Raw genomic sequence first — 24,409 nt, 5'->3', positions numbered from 1 at the left:
TTGCTCGTATTTAATGAATATGTATGTAACAGACTATAACGAGTGCAATGACCGAGCTGGATAATGAATTGGAAAGGATATGGAATAAGAGAAGTATTAACCTAATATTGGAAATTGTCCCAGTGCGTATGTAAAATTAAAAGTAAACTTCAGCCAGGATTCAAGGTCATCATGCCGCGATTTGAACCTGGTTCTTCCCGAATGCAAAAGAGAAATTCCAACCACAAATAAAAGAGGATCTCTTAATTCTGAAACACATTGTGTACTCAAACTAATGTTTATGAAGGAATGTTGTAAACAACAATAAGATCTGAAGTTATTGTTTTTTCAGTGTCTTCACGGTGCTAGTATTTTATCATTAGTACACTCATATACAAAAGAATTCAATTGGATAACGAAATATATGGTATATATCTTCTTCAAAAGCTTATATCTTCTCAGATAGCTAAGAAATTTCCCGTCCCTTAATAGAACCCCATCAGGCCTAGAAGAGATGGCGGGGCATGGAGAAAACTGCATAATGAAGAGCTTCAAAATTTGTACTGCTTTCTTTCTTCCGTTCACATACAACCATTTCCAATTCCTATCAATAATTTATTGCTCCACCTATAGTAGAAATACTTCTGAAAGTTACCATTAACACATACTGTAATTACTACCTTATATTGAGTTAGAATTGAAGAAACATCACAACTCACAATAAACAATAAGGATTATGGTACCGGTGAGAACCCAGCATCGTGAGGAAATTGGGGAGCTACAATGAGTAGCGTAATCCGGTCAGGAAAACTAGCAATGGCTGGGGGTTCGTCGTGCTGACCACACGTCATCCTATATCTGGTTGGATGTTCGTCCACCTCTGCTTAGGCATGTGAACGTGAGGCCAGCAGCCAGCTAGTCGGCTTAGGCTCTTGAGCTGTTACGGTTTTAATTATCACAAAAAATCAACCGCAGATGATCTGCGTTTCTGCCCAGTTTGAGGGTACGAGTGTGCGATTTTAAAAATTCTGAGCGTTTAACTGATCCTTTCATCAGGATTCATCTGCTGGTCATTGGCACTTCACCAGTCACTTCACTATTTTCGATGAAATGTTAGGTAAGGGAGTACCTAACAGCATTAACTATTTTGATGGTAAGATGAAACAAGACGGGAAGAAATGTTGGTACTTGTAAAATGGTAATTTTTCCATAAGAATGCACAAATTAATTATTGCTATAATACACTGCGGACTGCGATGAACAGCCTACACGCGGAGACACTTCAGCCATCTGCTAGGACCATAGACAAGAAACCCATTTAAAATTTTATTTGCGACATGGACCCTTTATATCCGTACATGTTTTGAAGGTCGAGTTGCTTGCTGCGAAATAATTGGCAACCATGTCGTTTCATTCCCACACAGAATCATTATATAAACTTTCCAGTCGTTTTACTGCTTCCACGGTAGACAGATGAAAATAGATTTGGTGGTATTCTATTCAGTTGTGTTACATTTGAAAGTGTTTTCGCAGAATTGTTTTCAAATAAACTCGTGTATAAAGTATTAAAATAATAATAAAATATATATTCATACGGAAAAGAGGAGGACGTTCAGATCAATAACCGAATTTCATAACCTAGGACATATTGTTTTATCATTTGATGACTGGAAATTTAATCTTCAATCTTCAATTTGTAAAAATAATTTTCATAATAAATTTCTGTCTTTCTGTTGAATAATGGCGCTGATATTCGAGTCGGTAACATTGATCGTCATAACGCCTGTATTGATTTTCCTTATTCTCTTGTACTTGTATTTCACTCGAAACTTCGATTTCTGGAATAAACTCGGCATCCCTTACGCAAAACCCCTGCCGTTTGTAGGCAATCTGAAGGAAGTGGTGCTTCTGAAGGAGCATATAGGGCAGAGTCTACAGAGAATCTACAACGAACACAGTGACAAGCCGTTTGTGGGCATCTTCGGATTCGACCAGCCGAGCTTGCTGATTCGTGACCTGGACTTGGTGAAGAATATTCTGGTAAAGGATGCGCAGAACTTCATTGACCGTGTTACCTCTTTCGACAAAAAACTGGATCCATTGTATGGAAACATGTTGCCTTCTTTAAAAGGACAACGCTGGCGCCATGTCAGACTGAACTTGACCCCGGTATTTACACCAGCAAAGATGAGGATGATGTTCTACCTTGTGGAAATCTGTGGTAGAGACCTGGTGATGTACCTGGACAAGGTCACGGCTGACGGTAAGTGATCACAAATTACACAGTTCAAAGTGGCGTCCTATATACTCCTGTTAGAAATACAAATTTTTAGTTCCCAAGTTCCTTTAGCGAAGGTTAAAACAATTAATTTCGATCGACGACTGAAACTGGTGTGTAAAATGTCACATTAATTATACGTTTTATTACATGCAAAATTACTGACTAAGTCTCGCCTGTGACGAGTCCGTTTTGTCAGGTGGCGAAGAGAAATTGACAACAGTCTTCAAAATTAACGTGTCATAAACACTACATTCGTTTGTAGCAACTTCTCTATCTTGCAACGTTCACAGGGACCCCAGTGGATGTGAAAGAGACGATGACCAGGTTCACGACCGACGTGATAGCGTCTTGCGCCTTCGGCATCAACAGCAACTCAATCAAGAATCCCGACGCCGAGTTCAGACGATACATGCGCAAAGCGGTTGAATTCACTTTTATGAAGGGATTGGCAGCACTGTTGGGTTTTCTTGCGCCCAATCTCAATAAGAGATTGAATCTTAAGATACTGGATGACGACACAACCGATTATATCAGGAGGACTGTGTGGGAAACAGTGGAGTACAGGTGAAGAACACTTGCTCTTTGCTTTTAAGAAAGTGCAAAATAACAAATATTTATCATTAAATTACATAAACATGGTTCAAACATAAACTAAAATTGCTTCGTTTGTGCAACTGAATGTAGAAAATTAATTGACGAAAAGTACATAGGAACACATATAAAAGAATTTCCGCAGGAGGAAATATAATTTTGTGACAAAGAAAAAATGGAAGTACATCCTCGGGAATAAAGTGGCCAGAGAAAAATATGCCCACCTATTTGTTATCTAGTATGAATTTAAGAATGCACTTAACTTCTACTCAACCCCCCCCGCCCCGCCCCGCCCCGCCCGCAAGGTATTTCTGTGTGGTATTTTCCAGCAAAGAAGATTTTGAATTTCCTTACAATAAAAATTTAATTCAAGAATACATTAATAAGAAACAAGGAAACGCTGATTGTACCCTTTGAATTTTCCGAAACAATGTCTTGTGTTCGATTCACTAGAGGTAGAACAGAAATCCAGAACCCAGTAATAGAAAGGATTATCGACTATAATGCTCTATTGTTCACATAAGGGCGTTTCAGTTGGTGTTACTGGCTCTTACATTTGTCGTAGGGAGAAACATAAAGTCATACGAAATGACTTTCTGGATTCCATGATGGAGTTGAGAAGTAGGGGAAAACGAAGTGTCAAAGAAGGAAAGACATCTCGAGACGGTCGAAATGAGGGCTCGAATTTCGGTAAGATAACAGACTTACAGACGAATTTTCTGTCTTCTGGGTTGTTGCGCCTTGTAATATTGTGGATGTTTACCAACGTTTCAGAGGTCATTCTGCAACGGCGCAACAACTCAGACGACAGAAATCGTCATACTCACTGCTGTGAAAACCTTAAATCAGAATTACAGACGTTTTACGTGATGGCTAATGCTAAGGAAATGAATAATATCCAACTATAAACTGCATCTGAAGTACGTCCCAGTCGTCGATTTGAGTGAAATGCGTCTCCATGTAATATGCTATAAACGTTACCTTACAACTCTTTCTTATGTAATGACATTTTGTTAACAGGAAATGTTTACCCACTCCTTCAACATTGTTTCTGTTTCGTAATTTTCGGACAATTTTCCTGTGTTGCTGAGGAATGTCGTCATAGCACTGTCGGAGAAAAACAAGTTGCCATACTTTGCGTTATATGGGACGATAACTTTAAAATGGATTTTAAGGAATTCGGAGAGAAGGGTGTGAATTCGCTTGAACCTGCACAGGATCAGACGATGCACAGGGATCTTTATAACATGGCAATGACACTTCGGGTTTCGAAAGAAGATATTGGACCTAAGAAATCTGCTCTATGGAAATATTTAGCTATGTTAGCTTAATCGAGACACCTAACATATAAGAACAAAAATAAGCACCAGCTTTGAAACATGAAAACATGAAAAGCACAATTCAGCACAAGTGAGCACAAAGATCTGACTCTCAATTTATATTTTATTTTTTCAGAAATAGACGGAGACGAATTAGTGGCCCAAGCTTTCGTCATTATTGCGGGGGGTTTTGAAACAGCCGGCGGTACACTGAGCTACGCTTTGTACGAGCTTGCTTTTCATCCCGACATACAGAGCAGACTGAGAGCGGAGATCATGCAGGTGACAGAAAAATACCTGGGAGAGCTAACATACGACAGCGTCATTGAGATGTCTTATCTCGACATGGTGGTATCGGGTGAGAGAACTGAAATCAGTTATGTTTTGTGGACTGTAACCTTGTCGGTAATGTTCTATCTCCAGAATGGAATAAGACTACACATCACAAACCAGAAGACCACATTCCAGACATCCAGCTCCTGATAAACCTCATATCACACAGGGGTAATATTTTTCGTGAGATCTGATGTTGCCACGACAGTGAATATGTCAGAGTTGTTCTGAGATGCGACGCAGGTTTTCGTGAGCCCTGATGAAAAACCGGGAAAACAACATTGACAATTCATGTTTTCTTCCTATGATTGTTTCTGGAGACTTAATTTATCCGGGTTACTCTTGCTTACTGGACGACTATATCAACTGTTTAGTCTCTAACTATCATAAGGCAACAAATTAATTCAGCTGAAATTATTTTTAACTAGAAGCTCGAAAGAGCATGAAGAATTGTAGCACCGCTCGCAAATACGGAAGAGATCTTGTCCTCCGGTGCAGCAATGACATATTGTCTGCAGCTACGTAAGAAGCCTGTTCATTAAATGTTCCAAAATGTATCGTGTCGAATTTGTTCTGCACAGAAAAAACAACAGGAAAGCGTGAATCCATAAACCATTACGATAGGTAGGATACAGGTAGGTATCTTTTACATTCGAGTGTCAGCCTTGTAAACTATAAAAAAAAATATTTCAATGGGAAACTGTGTTTATGTTGTTAAAAATATTAAATGGACTTTTGCAGTGTTTCACAGTCACAAATGAAAGATTTTACCAAATATACAGGATTTCCTTCGGAAGGCTTTCTTTAATTATCAGTGGCTTTTTAACACTTTATCCCTTGTTAAATGTTTGATAACCAATTTTTGTTGAGCACTAAATAAATTCTTACGTTTTGATTTATCAACACTATATATTTTATTATGTTTTGAATTATGAGCACCAGCTACACATTTCATCTCTTGTTTTGTGTTGAATTACCTGTCTCTGTTCGTCCTTTCTTCAATACCCTGGCTTCCACTCTGTTCTTTCAGAGACACTGAGGAAGTACCCGGTAGTTACATTCTTGGATCGGACGTGCCTCAGTGACTACAAACTTCCTTCCCCTTCGGGAAAGGGAACAGTAATACTACCAAACGGAATCGCAATTTACATACCGGTACTGGGTATTCAGAATGACCCGAAGTACTTCCCAGAACCAGAGAAATTCGATCCCGAACGATTCACAGAGGATAATAAGCAGAATCGACCCAGCTACACACACTTACCGTTTGGTGAAGGTCCTCGTATGTGCATCGGTAAGTGCGAACACACATGGATTCGACATTATCACTAATAATAGGAAGTTGAAAGTACGTGAATATTATAATATGCCTATGATAAATGCTAAGTGTTACAATATTACCACTTCCATAAATAATGGGTATACATTTTGAGTACAAAATCTCTGCACGACTTTGTAGATTTTTAGACCTGAAAATGATTTCCGACTTCAGGGTGTTGTAATAAAATATGTTTATGTAAAAATGCTAAATAAGTTATCCTTAATGGACAATATTTATTTTCATTATATATAAAACTTTGTATATTGTGAAGTTAATAAACGAATTCTTAAACATTTTAAACACGTTCAAAGAATAATAGTTTGTAGGTTCCGTTTAGTGAAAATACAGCAGGAGTTATCATACTACTGATAGGATCAACACGTCCCTAATTATTTCATTGCCGGGCGTGATGCCGGAATGCATGGATAATTAGGACGGTGTGCTGCAACCACTAAGCCAATATAAATTCGTCTTTCCTAAGTAAACGGACAACCCGCAGAATCTCTCTCTCTGTACTACCAGAAGTTCGTCCAGCCAAGCCAAGCTAAATGCAATAATGGATATATACCTTATGCATAAAGTTTCTTCCCTGTGTGAACAATGAGAAGTTTGTGTATCGTTTAACAGAACTCTATTAAATTTCAAGGAGATTTGCTGGTGACAACATTAAACTGTACGAAAATTAATCTCTTTATAACTTACTGTAAATTATTTACCTAGTAGTTTACCCTAATATTCTGGCAGAGGTGCACAAGTGTTACCTTGAAGATGGCTATCTTCTAGGTCCTTGTGCCGTGTTGTCTGGTAGATGTCCACCTACGTTTCAGAGGCCCATGCTACCTCCATCATCAGCGCGAGGGCGATCGTCCTGATGATGGAGGTAGCATGGGCTTCTGAAACGTCAGTAAATTTCTACCAGACTACACGTCACAACAACCCAGAAGACAGCCATCTTCAAACTCACCGCCGTCAAAACCTCAGATCCTACTAGTTTTACCTTCACTCAACCAGAGCCCGTCACTGGTCACTGACTTAAACCGATTTCGTCGACTTCAGTCTGTTACGAAATACATCTTTAAGATACGTTTGAATGTTATCTTAACACCTTTAATTCAGTCTTTCGAGGAGACGTTTACAAACAGGTTTTCTAATCAAAATAATTATTGTATTTGCCTTCCCCTCCGTTTTACCCACGCGAATATTCCATCGTAGAGACAGCCCTATGCTTCACTAACCCACCAACACTAGGTGACCAGGTCTTCTATGTAATATAGCAAATTCCTGGCTTTCTAATCTAATGATTCAACTCTGTTCCTCAGCTGAGCTTGTGGTTCTGTTCACAGGAATGCGGTTCGGGCTGATACAGGTCAAGATGGGATTGATACACGTACTCTCCAATTACGATGTGGCGCCCTGCAAAGACACTCCTGTGCCTATAGTCATTGACCCAAAATCTTTCCTGTTCCATCCGATTGGGAAGATTCCGCTCTCTTTGACACGCATTTAAGTTTCGTCTTCGGTCATGAATCACTCGTTTTTTTACAATTAAGACGAAAATAAGTGGACGACAAAATGTGGTTCCTTTAATTCTATATTAAAAGTTTGCTTTTCTGTCGCCCTGTGCAATTAACATAGACAAAATTTCAGTTAATGAACTAACTACCAGAAGCTTCGAAGTCTGCTTCTCTATTTCTGTGATGTACATTGACATGTGCGAAGTGTGTGTAAATTGCTATTTACGTGTGTTTTTATTCATGCTTAAGAAGATGGAAATAAAAATAACATTTCTGCATTTATTCCTTGCTCGTATTTAATGAATATGTATGTAACAGACTATAACGGGTGCAATGACCGAGCTGGATAATGGATTGGAAAGGATATGGAACAAGAGGTGTAGCAACGTAATTTAGGAAATTGTCCCGGTGCGTATATAAAATAAAAAGTATAACTTGAGTCAGGATAGAAGGTCTTCATGCCAGGATTTGAACCTGGTTCTTCCCGAATGCAGAAGAGAAATTCCAACCACAAATTCCAGAGGATCTCTTAATTCTGAAACACATTGTGGACTCAAACTAATTTTTATGAAGGAATGTTGTAAACAACAATAACATCTGAACTTATTGTTTTTTCAGTGTCTTCACGGTGCTAGTATTTTATCATTGGTAAACTAAAATACAAAAGAATTCAATTGGATAACGAAATATATAGTATATATCTTCTTCAAAAGCTACTAGCTGTCAGTTACCTAAGACATTTCCCGTCCATTAATAGAACCCCATTTGGGCCCAGAAGAGATGGCGGGGCATGGAGAAAACTGCATAATGAAGAGCTTCAAAATTTGTACTGCTTTCTTTCTTCCGTTCACATACAACCATTTCCAATTCCTATCAATAATTTATTTCTCCACCTATAGTAGAAATACTTTTGAAAGTTACCATTAACACATACTGTAATTACTACCTTATATTGAGTTAGAATTGAAGAAACATCACAACTCACAATAAACAATAAGGATTATGGTACCGGTGAGATCCCAGCATCGTGAGGAAATTGGGGAGCTACAACGAGTAGCGTAATCCGGTCAGAAAAACTAGCAATGGCTGGGGGTTCGTCGTGCTGACCACACGTCATCCTATATCTGGTTGGATGTTCGTCCACCTCTGCTTAGGCATGTGAACGTGAGGCCAGCAGCCAGCTAGTCGGCTTAGGCTCTTGAGCTGTTACGGTTTTAATTATCACAAAAAATCAACCGCAGATGATCTGCGTTTCTGCCCAGTTTGAGGGTACCAGTGTGCGATTTTAAAAAATTCTGAGCGTTTAACTGATCCTTTCATCAGGATTCATCTGCTGGTCATTGGCACTTCACCAGTCACTTCACTATTTTCGATGAAATGTTAGGTAAGGGAGTACCTAACAGCATTAACTATTTTGATGGTAAGATGAAACAAGACGGGAAGAAATGTTGGTACTTGTAAAATGGTAATTTTTCCATAAGAATGCACAAATTAATTATTGCTATAATACACTGCGGACTGCGATGAACAGCCTACACGCGGAGACACTTCAGCCATCTGCTAGGACCATAGACAAGAAACCCATTTAAAATTTTATTTGCGACATGGACCCTTTATATCCGTACATGTTTTGAAGGTCGAGTTGCTTGCTGCGAAATAATTGGCAACCATGTCGTTTCATTCCCACACAGAATCATTATATAAACTTTCCAGTCGTCTTACTGCTTCCACGGTAGACAGATGAAAATAGATTTGGTGGTATTATATTCAGTTGTGTTACATTTGAAAGTGTTTTCGCAGAATTGTTTTCAAATAAACTCGTGTATAAAGTATTAAAATAATAATAAAAAATATATTCATACGGAAAAGAGGAGGACGTTCAGATCACTAACCGAATTTGATAACCTAGGACATATTTTTTTTATCATTTTATGACTGAAAATTTAATCTTAAATCTTCAATTTGTAAAAATAATTGTCATAATAAATTTCCGTCTTTCTGTTCAATAATGGCGCTGATATTCGAGTCGGTAACATTGATCCTCATAACGCCTGTATTGATTTTCCTTATTCTCTTGTACTTGTATTTCACTCGAAACTTCAATTTCTGGAATAAACTCGGCATCCCTTACGTAAAACCCCTGCCGTTTGTAGGCAATCTGAAGGAAATGGTCCTTCTGAAGGAGAATATAGGGCAGAGTCTACAGAGAATCTACAACGAACACAGTGACAAGCCGTTTGTGGGCATCTTCACGTTCCACCAGCCGAGCTTGCTGATTCGTGACCTGGACATGGTGAAAAATATTCTGGTAAAGGATGCGCAGAACTTCATTGACCATGTTCTCACTTTCGACAAAAAACTGGATCCATTGTATGGAAACAGTTTGCCTTCTTTAAAAGGACAACGCTGGCGCCATGTCAGACTGAACTTGACCCCGGTATTTACACCTGCAAAGATGAGGATGATGTTCTACCTGGTGGAAATCTTTGGGAGAGACCTGGTGATGTACCTGGACAAGGTCACGGCTGACGGTAAGTGATCACAAATTACACATTTCAAAGTGGCGTCCTATATACTCTTGTTGGAAATCCAAATTTTTAGTTCCCAAGTTCCTTTAGCGAAGGTCAAAACAATTAATTTCGATCGACGACTGAAACTGGTGTGTAAAATGTCACATTAATTATACGTTTTATTACATGCAAAATTACTGACTCAGTCTCGACTGAGACGAGTCCGTTTTGTCAGGTGGCGAAGAGAAATTGACAACAGTCTTCAATTAACTTGTCATAAACACTACATTCGTTTGCAGCAACTTCTTTATCTTGGAACGTTCACAGGGACCCCAGTGGATGTGAAAGAGACGATGACCAGGTTCACGACCGACGTGATAGCGTCTTGCGCCTTCGGCATCAACAGCAACTCAATCAAGAATCCCGACGCCGAGTTCAGACGATACATGCGCAAAGCGGTTGACTTCACTTTTATGAAGGGATTGGCAGCACTGTTGGGGTTCCTTGCGCCCAATCTTAATAAGAGATTGAATCTTAAGGTACTGGATGACGACACAACCGATTATATCAGGAGGACTGTGTGGGAAACTGTGGAGTACAGGTGAAGAACACATGCTCTTTGCTTTTAAGAAAGTGAAAAATAACAAATATTTATCATTAAATTACATAAACATGGTTCAAACATAAACTAAAATTGCACCTTCTCTGCTTTGTTTGTGCATCTGAATGTAGAAAATTAATTGACGAAAAGTACATAGGAACACACATAAAAGAATTTCTGCGGGAAGAATTATAATTTTATACTCCCCGTCCAGAATGAATCTGGGGTCCACACAGCCTCTTGTGACAAAGAAAAAATGAAAGTACATCCGCGGAAATAAGGTGGCTAGAGAAAAATATGCCCACCTATTTGTTATCTAGTATGAATTTAAGAATGCACTTAACTTCTACTCCCACCCACCCCCACCCCCCGCAACGTATTTCTGTGTGGTAATTTCCAGCAAAGAAGATTTTGAATTTGCTTACAATAAAAATTTAATTCAAGAATACATTAATAAGAAACAAGGAAACGCTGATTGTACCCTTTGAATTTTCCGAAACAATGTCTTGTGTTCGATTCACTAGAGCTTGAACAGAAGTCCAGAACCCAGTAATAGAAAGGATTATCGACTATAATGCTCTATTCTTCCCATAAGGGCGTTTCAGTTGGTGTTACTGGCTCTTACATTTGTCTTAGGGAGAAACATAAAGTCATACGAAATGACTTTCTGGATTCCATGATGGAGTTGAGAAGTAGGGGAGAACGAAGTGTCAAAGAAGGAAAGACATCTCGAGACGGTCGAAATGAGGGCTCGAATTTCGGTAAGATAACAGACTTACAGACGAATTTTCTGTCTTCTGTGTTGTTGCGCCTTGTAATATTGTGGATGTTTACCAACGTTTCAGAGGTCATTCTGCAACGGCGCAACAACTCAGACGACAGAAATCGTCATACTCACTGCTGTGAAAACCTTAAATCAGAATTACAGACGTTTTACGTGATGGCTAATGCTAAGGAAATGAATGATATCCAACTATAAACTGCATCTGAAGTACGTCCCAGTCGTCGATTTGAGTGAAATGCGTCTCCATGTAATATGCTATAAACGTTACCTTCCAACTCTTTCTTATGTAATGACATTTTGTTAACAGGAAATGTTTACCCACTCCTTCAACATTGTTTCTGTTTCGTAATTTTCGGACGATTTTCCTGTGTTGCTGAGGAATGTCGTCATAGCACTGTCGGAGAAAAACAAGTTGCCATACTTTGGGTTATATGGTACGATAACTTTAAAATGGATTTTAAGGAATTCGGAGAGAAGGGTGTAAATTCGCTTGAACCTGCACAGGATCAGACAATGCACAGGGATCTTTATAACATGGCAATGACACTTCGGGTTTTGAAAGAAGATATTGGACCTAAGAAATCTGCTCTATGGAAATATTTAGCTATGTTAGCTTAATCGAGACACCTAACATATAAGAACGAAAATAAGCACCAGCTTTGAAACATGAAAACATGAAAAGCACAATTCAGCACAAGTGAGCACAAAGATCTGACAATCAATTTTTCTTTTATTTTTTCAGAAATAGACGGAGACGAATTTGTGGCCCAAGCTTTCATCTTTATTATGGGGGGTTTTGAAACAGCTGGCACTACACTGAGCTACGCTTTGTACGAGCTTGCTTTTCATCCGGACATACAGAGCAGACTGAGAGCGGAGATCATGCATGTGACAGAAAAATACCTGGGAGAGCTAACATACGACAGCGTCATTGAGATGTCTTATCTCGACATGGTGATATCGGGTGAGAGAACTGAAATCAGTTATGTTTTGTGGACTGTAACCTTGTCGGTAATGTTCTATCTGCAGGATGGAATAAGACTACACATCACAAGCCAGAAGACCACATTCCAGACATCCAGCTCCTGATAAACCTCATATCACACAGGGGTAATATTTTTCGTGAGATCTGATGTTGCCACGACAGTGAATATGTTAGAGCTGTTCTGAGTTGCGACGCAGGTTTTCACGAGCCCTGATGAAAAACCGGGAAAACAACATTGACAATTCATGTTTTTTTCCTATGATTGTTTCTGGAGACTTAATTTATCCGGGTTACTCTTGCTTACTGGACGACTATATCAACTGTTTAGTCTCTAACTATCATAAGGCAACAAATTAATTCAGCTGAAATTATTTTTAACTAGAAGCTCGAAAGAGCATGAAAAATTGTAGCACGGATCGCAAATACGGAATAGATCTTGTTCTCCGGTGTAGCAATGACATATTGTCTGCAGGTACGTAAGAAGCCTGTTCATTAAATGTTCCAAAATGTATCGTGTCGAATTTGTTCTGCACACAAAAAACAACAGGAAAGCGTGAATCCATAAACCATGACGATAAGTAGGATACAGGTAGGTATATTTACATTCGAGTGTCAGCCTTGTAAACTATATAAACAAAATAATATTTCAATGGGAAACTGTGTTTATGTTGTTAAAAATATTAAATGGACTTTTGCGGTCTTTCAGAGTCACAAATGAAAGATTTTACCAAATATACCGGATTTCCTTGGGAAGGCTTTCTTTAATTATCAGTGGCTTTTTAACACTTTATCCATTGTTAAATGTTTGATAACCAATTTTTGTTGAGAACTTTATAAATTCTTACGTTTTGATTTATCAACACTATATATTTTATTATGTTTTGAATTATGAACACCAGCTACACATTTCATCTCTTGTTTTGTGTTGAATTACCTGTCTCTGTTCGTCCTTTCTTCAATACCCTGGCTTCCACTCTCTTCTTTCAGAGACACTGAGGAAGTACCCGGTAGCTCCATTCTTGGATCGGACGTGCCTCAGTGACTACAAACTTCCTTCCCCTTCGGGAAAGGGAACAGTAATACTACCAAACGGAATCGCAATTTTCATACCGGTACTGGGTATTCAGAATGACCCGAAGTACTTCCCAGAACCAGAGAAATTCGATCCCGAACGATTCACAGAGGATAATAAGCAGAATCGACCCAGCTACACACACTTCCCGTTTGGGGAAGGTCCTCGTACGTGCATCGGTAAGTGCGAACACACATGGATTCAACATTATCACTAATAATAGGAAGTTGAAAGTACGTGAATATTATAATATGCCTATGATAAATGCTAAGTGTTACAATATTACCACTTCCATAAATAATGGGTATACATTTTGAGTACAAAATCTCTGCACGGCTTTGTAGATATTTAGACCTGAAAATTATTTCCGGCTTCAGAGTTTTGTAATAAAATATGTTTATGTAAAAATGATAAATAAGATATCCTCAATGGACAATATTTATTTTCATTATATATAAAACTTTGTATATTGTAAGGTTAATAAACGAATTCTTATACATTTTAAACACGGTCAAAGAATAACAGTTTGTAGGTTCCGTTTACTGAAAATACAGCAGGAGTTATCATACTACTGATGGGATAAATACGTCCCTAATTATTTCATTGCCGTGCGTGATGCCGGAATGCATGGATAATTAGGACGGTGTGCTGCAACCACTAAGCCAATATAAATTCGCCTTTCCTAAGTAAACGGACAACCCGCAAAATCTCTCTCTCTGTACTACCAGAAGTTCGTCCGGCCAAGCCAAGCTAAATGCGATAATGGATGTATACCTTATGCATACAGTTTCTTCCTTGTGTGAACAATGAGAAGTTTATGTATCGTTTAACAGAACTCTATTAAATTTCAAGGGGATTTTCTGGTGACAACATTAAACTGTACGAAAATTAATCTCTTTATAACTTACTGCAAATTATTTACCTAGTAGTTTACCCTAATATTCTGGCAGAGGTGCACAAGTGTTACCTTGAAGATGGCTGTCTTCTGGGTCCTTGTGCCGTGTTGTCTGGTAGATGTCCACCTACGTTTCAGAGGTCCATGCTACCTCCATCATCAGCGCGAGGGCGATCGTCCTGATGATGGAGGTAGCATGGGCTTCTGAAACGTCAGTAAATTTCTACCAGACTACACGTCACAACAACCCAGAAGACAGCCATCTTCAAACTCACCGCCGTCAAAACCTCAGATCCTACTAGTTTTACCTTCACTCAACCAGAGCCCTTCACTGATCACTGACTTAAACCGATTTCGTCGACTTCAGTATGTTACGAAATACATCTTTAAGAAACGTTTGAATGTTATCTCAACACCTTTAATTCAGTCTTTCGAGGAGACGTTACAAACAGGTTTGCTAATCAAACAATTATTGCATTTGCCTTCCCCTCCGTTTTACCCACGCGTCTAACCCATCGTAGAGACAGCCCTATGCTTCACTAACCCACCAACACTAAATGACCACGATAAATCAAAAAGGAAAGGTCTTCTCTGTAATATAGCAAATTCCTGGCTTTCTTCATGCCTATTAGATTCAACTCTGTTCCTCAGCTGAGCTTGTGGTTCTGTTCACAGGAATGCGGTTCGGGCTGATACAGGTGAAGATGGGATTGATAAACGTACTCTCCAGTTATGATGTGGCGCCCTGCGAAGAAACACCTGTGCCTATAGTCTATGACCCAAAATGTTTCCTGTTCCTTCCGATTGGGAAGATTCCGCTCTCCTTGACACGCATTTAAGTTTCGTCTTTTGTCATGAATCACTCGTTTTTTTACAATTAAGACGAAAATAAGTGGACGACAAAATGTGGTTCCTTTAATTCTATATTAAAAGTTTGCTTTTCTGTCGCCCTGTGCAATTAACATAGACAAAATTTCAGTTAATGAACTAACTACCAGAAGCTTCGAAGACTGCTTCTCTATTTCTGTGATGTACATTGACATGTGCGAAGTGTGTGTAAATTGATATTTACTTGTGTTTTTATTCATGCTTAAGAACATGGAAATAGAAATAACATTTCTGCATTTATTCCTTGCTCGTATTTAATGAATATGTATGTAACAGACTATAACGAGTGCAATGACCGAGCTGGATAATGGATTGGAAAGGATATGGAACAAGAGGTGTAGCAACGTAATTTAGGAAATTGTCCCAGTGCGTATATAAAACAAAAAGTATAACTTGAGTCAGAAAAGAAGGTCTTCATGCCGCGATTTGAACCTGGTTCTTCCCGAATGCAAAAGAGAAATTCCAAACACAAATTAAACAAACAACAATAACATCTGAACTTATTGTTTTTTCAGTGTGTTCACGGTTCTAGTATTTTATCATTAGTACACTCATATACAAAAGAATTCAATTGGATAACGAAGTATATGGTATATATCTTCTTCAAAAGCTTTTAGTGTCTCAGATAGCTGAGACATTTCCGTCCCTTAATAGAACCCCATCTGAGCGTAGATGAGAAACGGCGGGGCATGGAGAAAACTGCATAATGATGAGCTTCAAAATTTGTACTGCTCTCCCAACATTATCATTGTGATTAAGTTGAGAAGAATGAGATGGGCGGGGCATGTGGCGTGCACGGATGTGACAAGAGGTGTGCACCGGGTACTGTTCGGGAAGCATGAAAGAAGTGTTCCCTAAGCTAGCTAATTAATTAGTTAATGGAATTCTAAGGTTCATTACAGCGTTCACAAGGTCCAGAAACTCGACTTGACCGCTCTTTTCCAACTCGTCAACGTTAAATAAATTCATGAATGCCGAAGTTGATGTTCTGGATTGTGATCATCTTATATGAAGAAGCATCTTTCTGACAGAGGCTTCCCGATTAGTTTATCGCTATCGATACCAGCGAGTCTCTGCTTACAAATACCCGTCGGTTAGAGAAGGGAATTGCTGGACAGTGCAGCAAATATGAGCATGTAAAATTATGGAATCGTAAACCCCACAAAACATGATCTTTCATGTGCATACTCCATCCACTGCTGATTGTCAGTCCTGAGAGGAACTTGGCAAACTGAGGTTGGGCCTCATGCGTGTCTCTGGAATCTCTGCACAGCATTTACTGGCATCCTCATCATGTAATCGTATGCCTTTCAGGTGCCCCTGACATTAGAAACCTAGATGACATTGAAGGAAACACATGTTGTTGTTGTTCTTGTTTTTTGCTTTGTCTTTGCCGAAGCACAACTGCGTTAGTCGCCTTGAAAATCTGAATCAGAAGAACGCTAAATCACGGAGTGCAAAAACAGGAAATCGTGTTCCTACGAGCACATTAAAAGAAATAAAGACTCAATGTCGCGGTTTCACAGTGAAGATAACAAAGCGAAAATGTGAAGAATTACTCCCTGTTTCCAATCAATTACCTTAGTGTAATGTGGGGATGGAAGATTGCAACCAGCTCAAAGATCACTGCTGAAAGATCCAATGTTCAGATTTTAGAAAGTAGTCGAATGGGACCTTTACATTTCAGCGACAACTAACTACTTTCATATCGTCATCCTGCATCCCCTTTACGCCATCGCTTCATCTCCCACAAAAGTTCACCTTTATCCACCTCTTATCTACCAGCCATTTTGCAACGTGTCGATAGAATATTACACGGAGAAATACCGAATAGTGAGCATTAACATTTTCGTTTTTAAGAGGGAACGAACAGCGAAAAACATTTCGCACTTGTAAAAAATTGTGTATCTCATAAAAAAGAGCATTTTAATAATAGTTTATTGATGTAAATACGCCACGGGCCGTCAGTGATTAATGGAATACAAGTTCATAAATGATGTCGATAGAGATCAGGAGCCGCTCTCTGAAGGGCACAAAGCCTAGATGCAAATATAACAGTCTCAAGGTCCTTTTACAGCCGTACATGTCTGAAGGTCGAGTTTCTTGTTGCGTGATAGTGGAAGCAACGTAATTCGCTTCTTGCAAATCCGATCCAAGCCAGAAAGATCAGTTTTCTTACTGCCTTTAAAGAGGACACACTGAAACAGATTTTACTGCATTCTGTTAAACGGCATCACCTTCTCAACTCTTGGCACAATTGTTTTCAAAACAGGTCGTACATTGATTACAATAAACACGAAAACAAGATTTTTTTCTAACACATTGATGGGAGGCGTAAAGTCACTTCAAAGTTATAACAGCCTTGAATACACTGTTTTTTTCGTTTCATATTGCTTTGGAAAATTGTTTTTAAAGTTTAAATGTGCATAAGTGGTCATAATATCGTCTTTAATAAATTCAGTGTTAATTTCCAATAATGGCTCTTATATTTAATTACATAACACTCGCTCTCTTCACAATTTTGTGTGGCTTGTTTATTTATTTATACTTTTATTTCACTCGAAACTTCAACTTCTGGAAGGAACTCGGTGTCTCTTACGTAAAACCCCTGCCGTTTGTAGGCAATCTAAAGGAAGTGATGTTCCTGAAGGAAAATATAGGGAAGACTCTTCAAAGAATCTACAGCGAACATAGCGACAAGCCGTTTGTGGGCATCTTCGCGTTCGATCAGCCGAATTTGTTGATTCGCGACCTGGACTTGGTGAAGAATATTCTGGTAAAGGATGCGCAGAACTTCATTGACCGTGTCATCGCAGTTGACGAAAACCTAGACCCTCTGCTTGGAAAGGCCATATTTGTGACAAAAGGACAACGCTGGCGCCGTGTCAGAGTGAACCTGACTCCGGTATTTACATCGGCAAAGATGAAGTTGATGTTCTACCTTGTGGAACTCTGTGGCAAGGACCTGGTGAAATATCTGGACATGGTCACAGCTGACGGTAAGTGATCCTAAGCGGCATCATATACATCCCTAATCAGAATATACAGAGTACATGAAATTGAATCAGATGATTATATTTGACTATATTTAATGCACCAGGAAAGTTATAACTATAAGTTCCCTTTGTTTTAAACTTTGTTTAAAATTGTTCAATTTGCGCAACACTTGTTACTCGTCAAATGTCTAAGCGATACCGAAATTTCAGTTTTCACGGCGTTGAGAATTGCGATGTTCTTCTCCTGGACTAAGACTCCATGTGTACTTGTGCGTAGTAGCTACGTAAATACTTGCAAGTTCACACGGCGTCACATCCCAGAAGGTCGACATCGTTACAGTCCGGGTTTTCCTCAGAAATTTACATTTGCAGTCTGTACGTACGAGCCAGATCTACATATACCATGACAACGACAACGACAACTTCGATTTTTATTATTTCTGTGGACTGAAACGAACAGAAGACAATGTTGTATGAATCAGCTTACTTATTTCATAATATTCACAGGGACCCCAGTAGATGTGAGAGAGACGACGGCTAGGTTCACGACCGACGTGATAGCGTCTTGCGCCTTCGGCATTAACAGCAACTCGCTCAAGAATCCCGACGCAGAGTTCAGACGATACATGCGCAATATTTTCGACTTCTCAATTAGAAGAGGATTGGCTGGTCTGACAATGTTCTTCGCGCCTAATCTTAAGAGGATCTTGAAGCTGAAATTTGTGGATGACGACACAACCAACTACATCAGGAAGGCCGTTTGGCAGACAGTGGATTACAGGTCTGGAAAATATGTATATTATTTCTCTACTATATCTATTAGTATATTCAAAATAGTAAACATGTTAAGGAAATAAATTCGTTAATAAAATAAAATTCATCATCAAACGAAAATTTACAATGAAAAAGTATAATTTTTTTTACATTTACCCAAGTGTAGAATACAAGCATCAAAATATTTTAGAATTATTTATAAATTTCAGGAAAGAGGAACTCGTCATTTACTCGCCGACTAGTCTGAAAATCGGGACCCCCTTGCATTTTATAAAATTAATATTATAGCCTCATTCGCTATGGATAATTGAACAGGATCACGATAATGACCAGGGGTTAATATTAACATGCTCTTATATTTTTAAAACAGAAAGTGTTTAAACACAATTGTACTGTTTCATATGAGCGTGTATTTGAGTTTATGTTCTATAGAGTGAAAATATTCAATTTATCATCGTTCCTCAGTATCACACATTTAAGCTGAAGTGGGAGTTACATGCAGTTGTAGCTGGAGTTATTGATCAAAAGATCAGAGACAAATTTCACCCTCCATTGTCAAAATAAATTAGTCTAGGCCGCTAAAGATTGCCGTAATTGGATATCATATTCTCTGAAACGCTGTTGTGTGTTTCAGATACTTAACTGTGGACAGTTTCTTCAATAAATTTAATACCAAATAAATATTTGCAATTCCATATTCCTTCTCAACGATCTTTTAACATTTTCTGTCATAGGGAGAAGAATGAGGTTATACGAAATGATTTTCTGGATTCTATGATCGAAATGAGAAATAAATGGAAAAGGAGCGTCCAAGAAGACAAAATACCAGCAAAGAGTCAAGAGAACGATTCACATTTTGGTAAGTTGAGAGCATTCTTTTATATGATATGGGTAATACCAAAATAATGCATCAAATTTAACTTCTAAACAGTACGAGGAACATTTTAATTTAATCGCAAAAATTTACGTAGGCTCACACAAAACGCGAATGCAGGTGAACTTTTAAAATAGCCTTGCCACACAAGCGACAATACTAAATTCGTGCTTTCGTTTCACCTAAATCTTCCGCTTTTCTTTCCAAGTTTCGTAACTCGCAGCGATGAGGCGTCCTCGCATTGCCTGAGTGCAAAAAGGCTGAGTCTAGGGGGCGAAGATTCAAACAGATTAGGAAAGAGTACTCTTGATAATTTCTATCAGGTCGGTACTTTCTCTGAATCCCACTGGAATGCGAGTGAAGCTCACCGTGAGTTTCATGTTTCTATTTGGTTACAATATCATGACGTAATTCTAGCACCAATTTTACAAGAACCTATAGCTTATGAGCTGGTTTCTGGGCACTAGCGTTTTAAAGAGTCAAATCATTTGAATATTACTATGATGTATTATTACTGTCTCTATAAGTGAGGATATTGTATATAATTTACATTACAGATCAGGTTCTCAATAACGATGCTACATGGCAGACTTATTTAATAAATTTTCGTAAAATCAGAAAGCTTTCACAATAACTTACAAAACAGTAAAGGGATAGGTGGTGTACAGAAAATGAAGCGGTATAATTACGAAAAAAATACTTCTGCTTTCAATATCAACAGAAACGTGGTGTTGACAAATGGAAGTTACATCCGCGGAGATGTTAAGTGCTGGGATAATGACAACATGGTAATAACATTTCTGATTTCATTCGGAACTGGTAAGGTTTTCACCACATCAAAGACAATGGACCAGAAAACTCTACGCAAATAAACATTCATGTAATTGACACACGTAAATGTCAAGTGCGAAAATATGCACCACCTTCGTAGCAACAAAACAAGACAAAGCAGTGTATATCGAAAGTAGAAAACGAAGACAATACGACAGCGATATATTTTCCTATTTCAGAAATAGACGGAGACGAATTTGTGGCACAGGCTTTCGCATTTCTAGCAGCGGGTTTTGAAACATCGGGCACTACACTGAGCTACGCTTTGTACGAACTCGCTTTGCATTCTGAGATTCAGCAGAGACTGAGGGCGGAGATAACGCAGGTTCTGGACAAACACCACGGAGAGCTCACATACGACCGCATCCGTGAGATGTCTTATCTCGACATGGTGGTCAGAGGTAAGCGGATTGAAATCGTTTATGTTTTATGGATTGTGATGTTATGATTTGTGAAGCTCAATCTTCAAGACAGAAGATGTAAGCGACGTGTTCTTACAAATCGTTGGTATGATTAAGCATTACAATACATGAGACCACAAACCACAAGTTTTAAAATACTAAAAGCACTAAACTTACACATGTAACATGTCTCTTCACATGTGAGATTCTCTTAGCATTTCTGAATTCACTGTTGGTCTTCTGTATTGTAACGCAGTGTGGTTTTACATCTGTTCAGCACTCTATTCCTCCTTAAGTTTGAAATTAATAACAGGTAATTCTCACAGTATACGTTCCGTCCTGAATTACAAGCAGGTCTTTGCACGGTAGCCCTTGTTATGATTTCAAATACTAGCAGTTGTCGAGCACTCTGCCCCTATTATGTTCTCAGTTATTATCAGGACTTGGGAATTCAACCTCTTATTCGTTAAATTACCAGTAACTCTTGGGCACACTATCCATTGTTGTGTCGTCAATTTCCAGTGTCCATTCCGCTTTACTTCTCCTCACTGATTTCCATTCCGTTTTACAGAGACGCTGAGGAGGTATCCGGTGATTTCATTTCTGGATCGGAAATGCGTCAATGACTATGAGCTTCCATCCCCTTCAGGAAAGGGAACAATAATACTCCCAGCAGGGACCGGAATTTACATCTCGGTGGTGGCAATTCAGAATGACCCAAAATACTACCCAACACCGGAGAAATTCGATCCGGAACGTTTCACAGAAGAAAATCAGCATAATCAGCCAAACTACACTTACTTCCCTTTTGGGGAAGGTCCTCGTAGGTGCATAGGTTAGTACAAATATATAATCAAGCAAGGTAGAGATTTTCAAATCGGAATTAAAATTCGTTAGGTTAGTAACTGATCTGTAATAAATAATAATAGTTATAATATAAACATTTACGTGTATTATTGGTCTACATTTAGGTCAGAGAATTTCTGCACTGCCTTGCTGATTCTCAGACTTAGGAAATTACCTCAAGTTTAAGGACGTTATAAGGTATTCTTATTCGAAAAGTGGGAAATAAGTTACTTTAATTGACAATTGTGATACACATAATATAAATAGCACTGTGGAATTCAAGTTTCATAAATCAATATATACTATTTCCAAAAACTCATTTAATTTCAAGATAAATATCCGGTGTCTGTGAGACCTTTAACTCATTCAATGCTAATTCTTTAAAGTTCTGCAATTTGTTTTCTGTAGCAGATTAGGCGTAATTTCGTACCCAAAATGCAATCGTTGAACACCAGTAACACGAAAGCTCGCCATTGAACACACATCTCAGAATAAGAAAACCTCAGCACAACATCCAATTTTATCGCGCCATTTTCTTTGCAGTCCGCCAAGCAGACATTTACTGTAAAATCACATAAACAAAATATTGTACTAATTCATTGTCACCTTCAGTTCACACACACGCCCAACCCACTGTAGTCTTCTGCATTTATATCCTAATAATATCAGGAGACACAAATTATTCAAGAAATTCCGCGAAATATAATATATACTAAATTTATTATGTTCATCGTCATTCTTAGATACAACTCTGTTCCTCAGCATCTCTTTTCATTTCTTTCATATTTAGTTCACTTTCAAAGTTAGATTTTAACACCACGCTTCCAGTGTACAATTAAAATATTCTAACCACTCGACCACGACGTTTAACGTGTTTCATGTTCTTGGTATTTTCAAGCTTCTAAACCATACATTCAGAAGTGACATAAGGCGAAGTGTGATGGAAAAGTGAAATTAACTTTATAATATGAGCCTGCGGTTCTGTTCACAGGAATGCGGTTCGGGCTGATGCAGGTCAAGGCGGGACTGATACACGTGCTCTCCAGTTACGAGGTGGCGCCTTGCAAAGAAACTCCTGTGCCTGTCGTCTATGACCCCAAATCCTTTTTGCTGCTGACCCAAGGGAAGATGCCGCTGTCCTTCAAACGCATTTAAGTTTCGTCTTTGGTCATGAATCGCTCGTTTTTTACAATTAAGACGAAAATAAGTGGACGACAAAATGTGGTTCTCTTTAATTCTATATTAAAAGTTTGCTTTTCTGTCGCCCTGTGCAATTAATATAGACGAAATTACAGTTAATGAACTAACTACCAGAAGCTTCGAAGTCTGCTTCTCTATTTCTGTGATGTACATTGACATGTGCGAAGTGTGTGAAAATTGCTATTTACGTGTGTTTTTATTCATGCTTAAGAAGATGGAAACAAAAATAACATTTCTGCATTTATTCCTTGCTCGTATTTAATGAATATGTATGTAACAGACTATAACGAGTGCAATGACCGAGCTGGATAATGAATTGGAAAGGATATGGAATAAGAGAAGTATTAACCTAATATTGGAAATTGTCCCAGTGCGTATGTAAAATTAAAAGTAAACTTCAGCCAGGATTCAAGGTCATCATGCCGCGATTTGAACCTGGTTCTTCCCGAATGCAAAAGAGAAATTCCAACCACAAATAAAAGAGGATCTCTTAATTCTGAAACACATTGTGTACTCAAACTAATGTTTATGAAGGAATGTTGTAAACAACAATAAGATCTGAAGTTATTGTTTTTTCAGTGTCTTCACGGTGCTAGTATTTTATCATTAGTACACTCATATACAAAAGAATTCAATTGGATAACGAAATATATGGTATATATCTTCTTCAAAAGCTTATATCTTCTCAGATAGCTAAGAAATTTCCCGTCCCTTAATAGAACCCCATCAGGCCTAGAAGAGATGGCGGGGCATGGAGAAAACTGCATAATGAAGAGCTTCAAAATTTGTACTGCTTTCTTTCTTCCGTTCACATACAACCATTTCCAATTCCTATCAATAATTTATTGCTCCACCTATAGTAGAAATACTTCTGAAAGTTACCATTAACACATACTGTAATTACTACCTTATATTGAGTTAGAATTGAAGAAACATCACAACTCACAATAAACAATAAGGATTATGGTACCGGTGAGAACCCAGCATCGTGAGGAAATTGGGGAGCTACAATGAGTAGCGTAATCCGGTCAGGAAAACTAGCAATGGCTGGGGGTTCGTCGTGCTGACCACACGTCATCCTATATCTGGTTGGATGTTCGTCCACCTCTGCTTAGGCATGTGAACGTGAGGCCAGCAGCCAGCTAGTCGGCTTAGGCTCTTGAGCTGTTACGGTTTTAATTATCACAAAAAATCAACCGCAGATGATCTGCGTTTCTGCCCAGTTTGAGGGTACGAGTGTGCGATTTTAAAAATTCTGAGCGTTTAACTGATCCTTTCATCAGGATTCATCTGCTGGTCATTGGCACTTCACCAGTCACTTCACTATTTTCGATGAAATGTTAGGTAAGGGAGTACCTAACAGCATTAACTATTTTGATGGTAAGATGAAACAAGACGGGAAGAAATGTTGGTA

General features: G+C 38.6%; 2 protein-coding genes across 2 annotated transcripts; both read left to right on the top strand.

Moving 5' to 3' along the window:
* Positions 1-1,434: 1,434 nt before the first annotated feature.
* Positions 1,435-7,620, top strand: LOC147875230 (cytochrome P450 6j1-like). The gene is made up of 6 exons (XM_087347774.1): positions 1,435-2,242; positions 2,551-2,824; positions 3,417-3,541; positions 4,307-4,528; positions 5,534-5,797; positions 7,168-7,620. Exons 1-6 carry the CDS (start codon positions 1,720-1,722, stop codon positions 7,329-7,331), a joined length of 1,572 nt encoding a protein of 523 aa, XP_087203900.1. The 5' UTR covers positions 1,435-1,719; the 3' UTR covers positions 7,332-7,620.
* Positions 7,621-9,097: 1,477 nt separating this feature from the next.
* Positions 9,098-22,950, top strand: LOC110833133 (uncharacterized). The gene is made up of 12 exons (XM_087348073.1): positions 9,098-9,869; positions 10,176-10,449; positions 11,086-11,210; positions 11,976-12,197; positions 13,206-13,469; positions 14,861-15,022; positions 17,542-18,072; positions 18,577-18,850; positions 19,578-19,702; positions 20,728-20,949; positions 21,521-21,784; positions 22,787-22,950. Exons 1-12 carry the CDS (start codon positions 9,347-9,349, stop codon positions 22,948-22,950), a joined length of 3,150 nt encoding a protein of 1,049 aa, XP_087204199.1. The 5' UTR covers positions 9,098-9,346.
* Positions 22,951-24,409: the final 1,459 nt, after the last annotated feature.

The sequence above is a fragment of the Zootermopsis nevadensis genome, unplaced genomic scaffold (genome assembly GCF_977971745.1).
Source record: "Zootermopsis nevadensis isolate Lab colony 2312 unplaced genomic scaffold, Znev_1.0 Znev_ptg000001l, whole genome shotgun sequence".
Taxonomy (NCBI): Eukaryota; Metazoa; Arthropoda; class Insecta; order Blattodea; family Termopsidae; genus Zootermopsis; species Zootermopsis nevadensis.
Note: the sequence above shows the minus strand (reverse complement) of the source record. Positions and strands in the feature narration are given on the sequence as shown.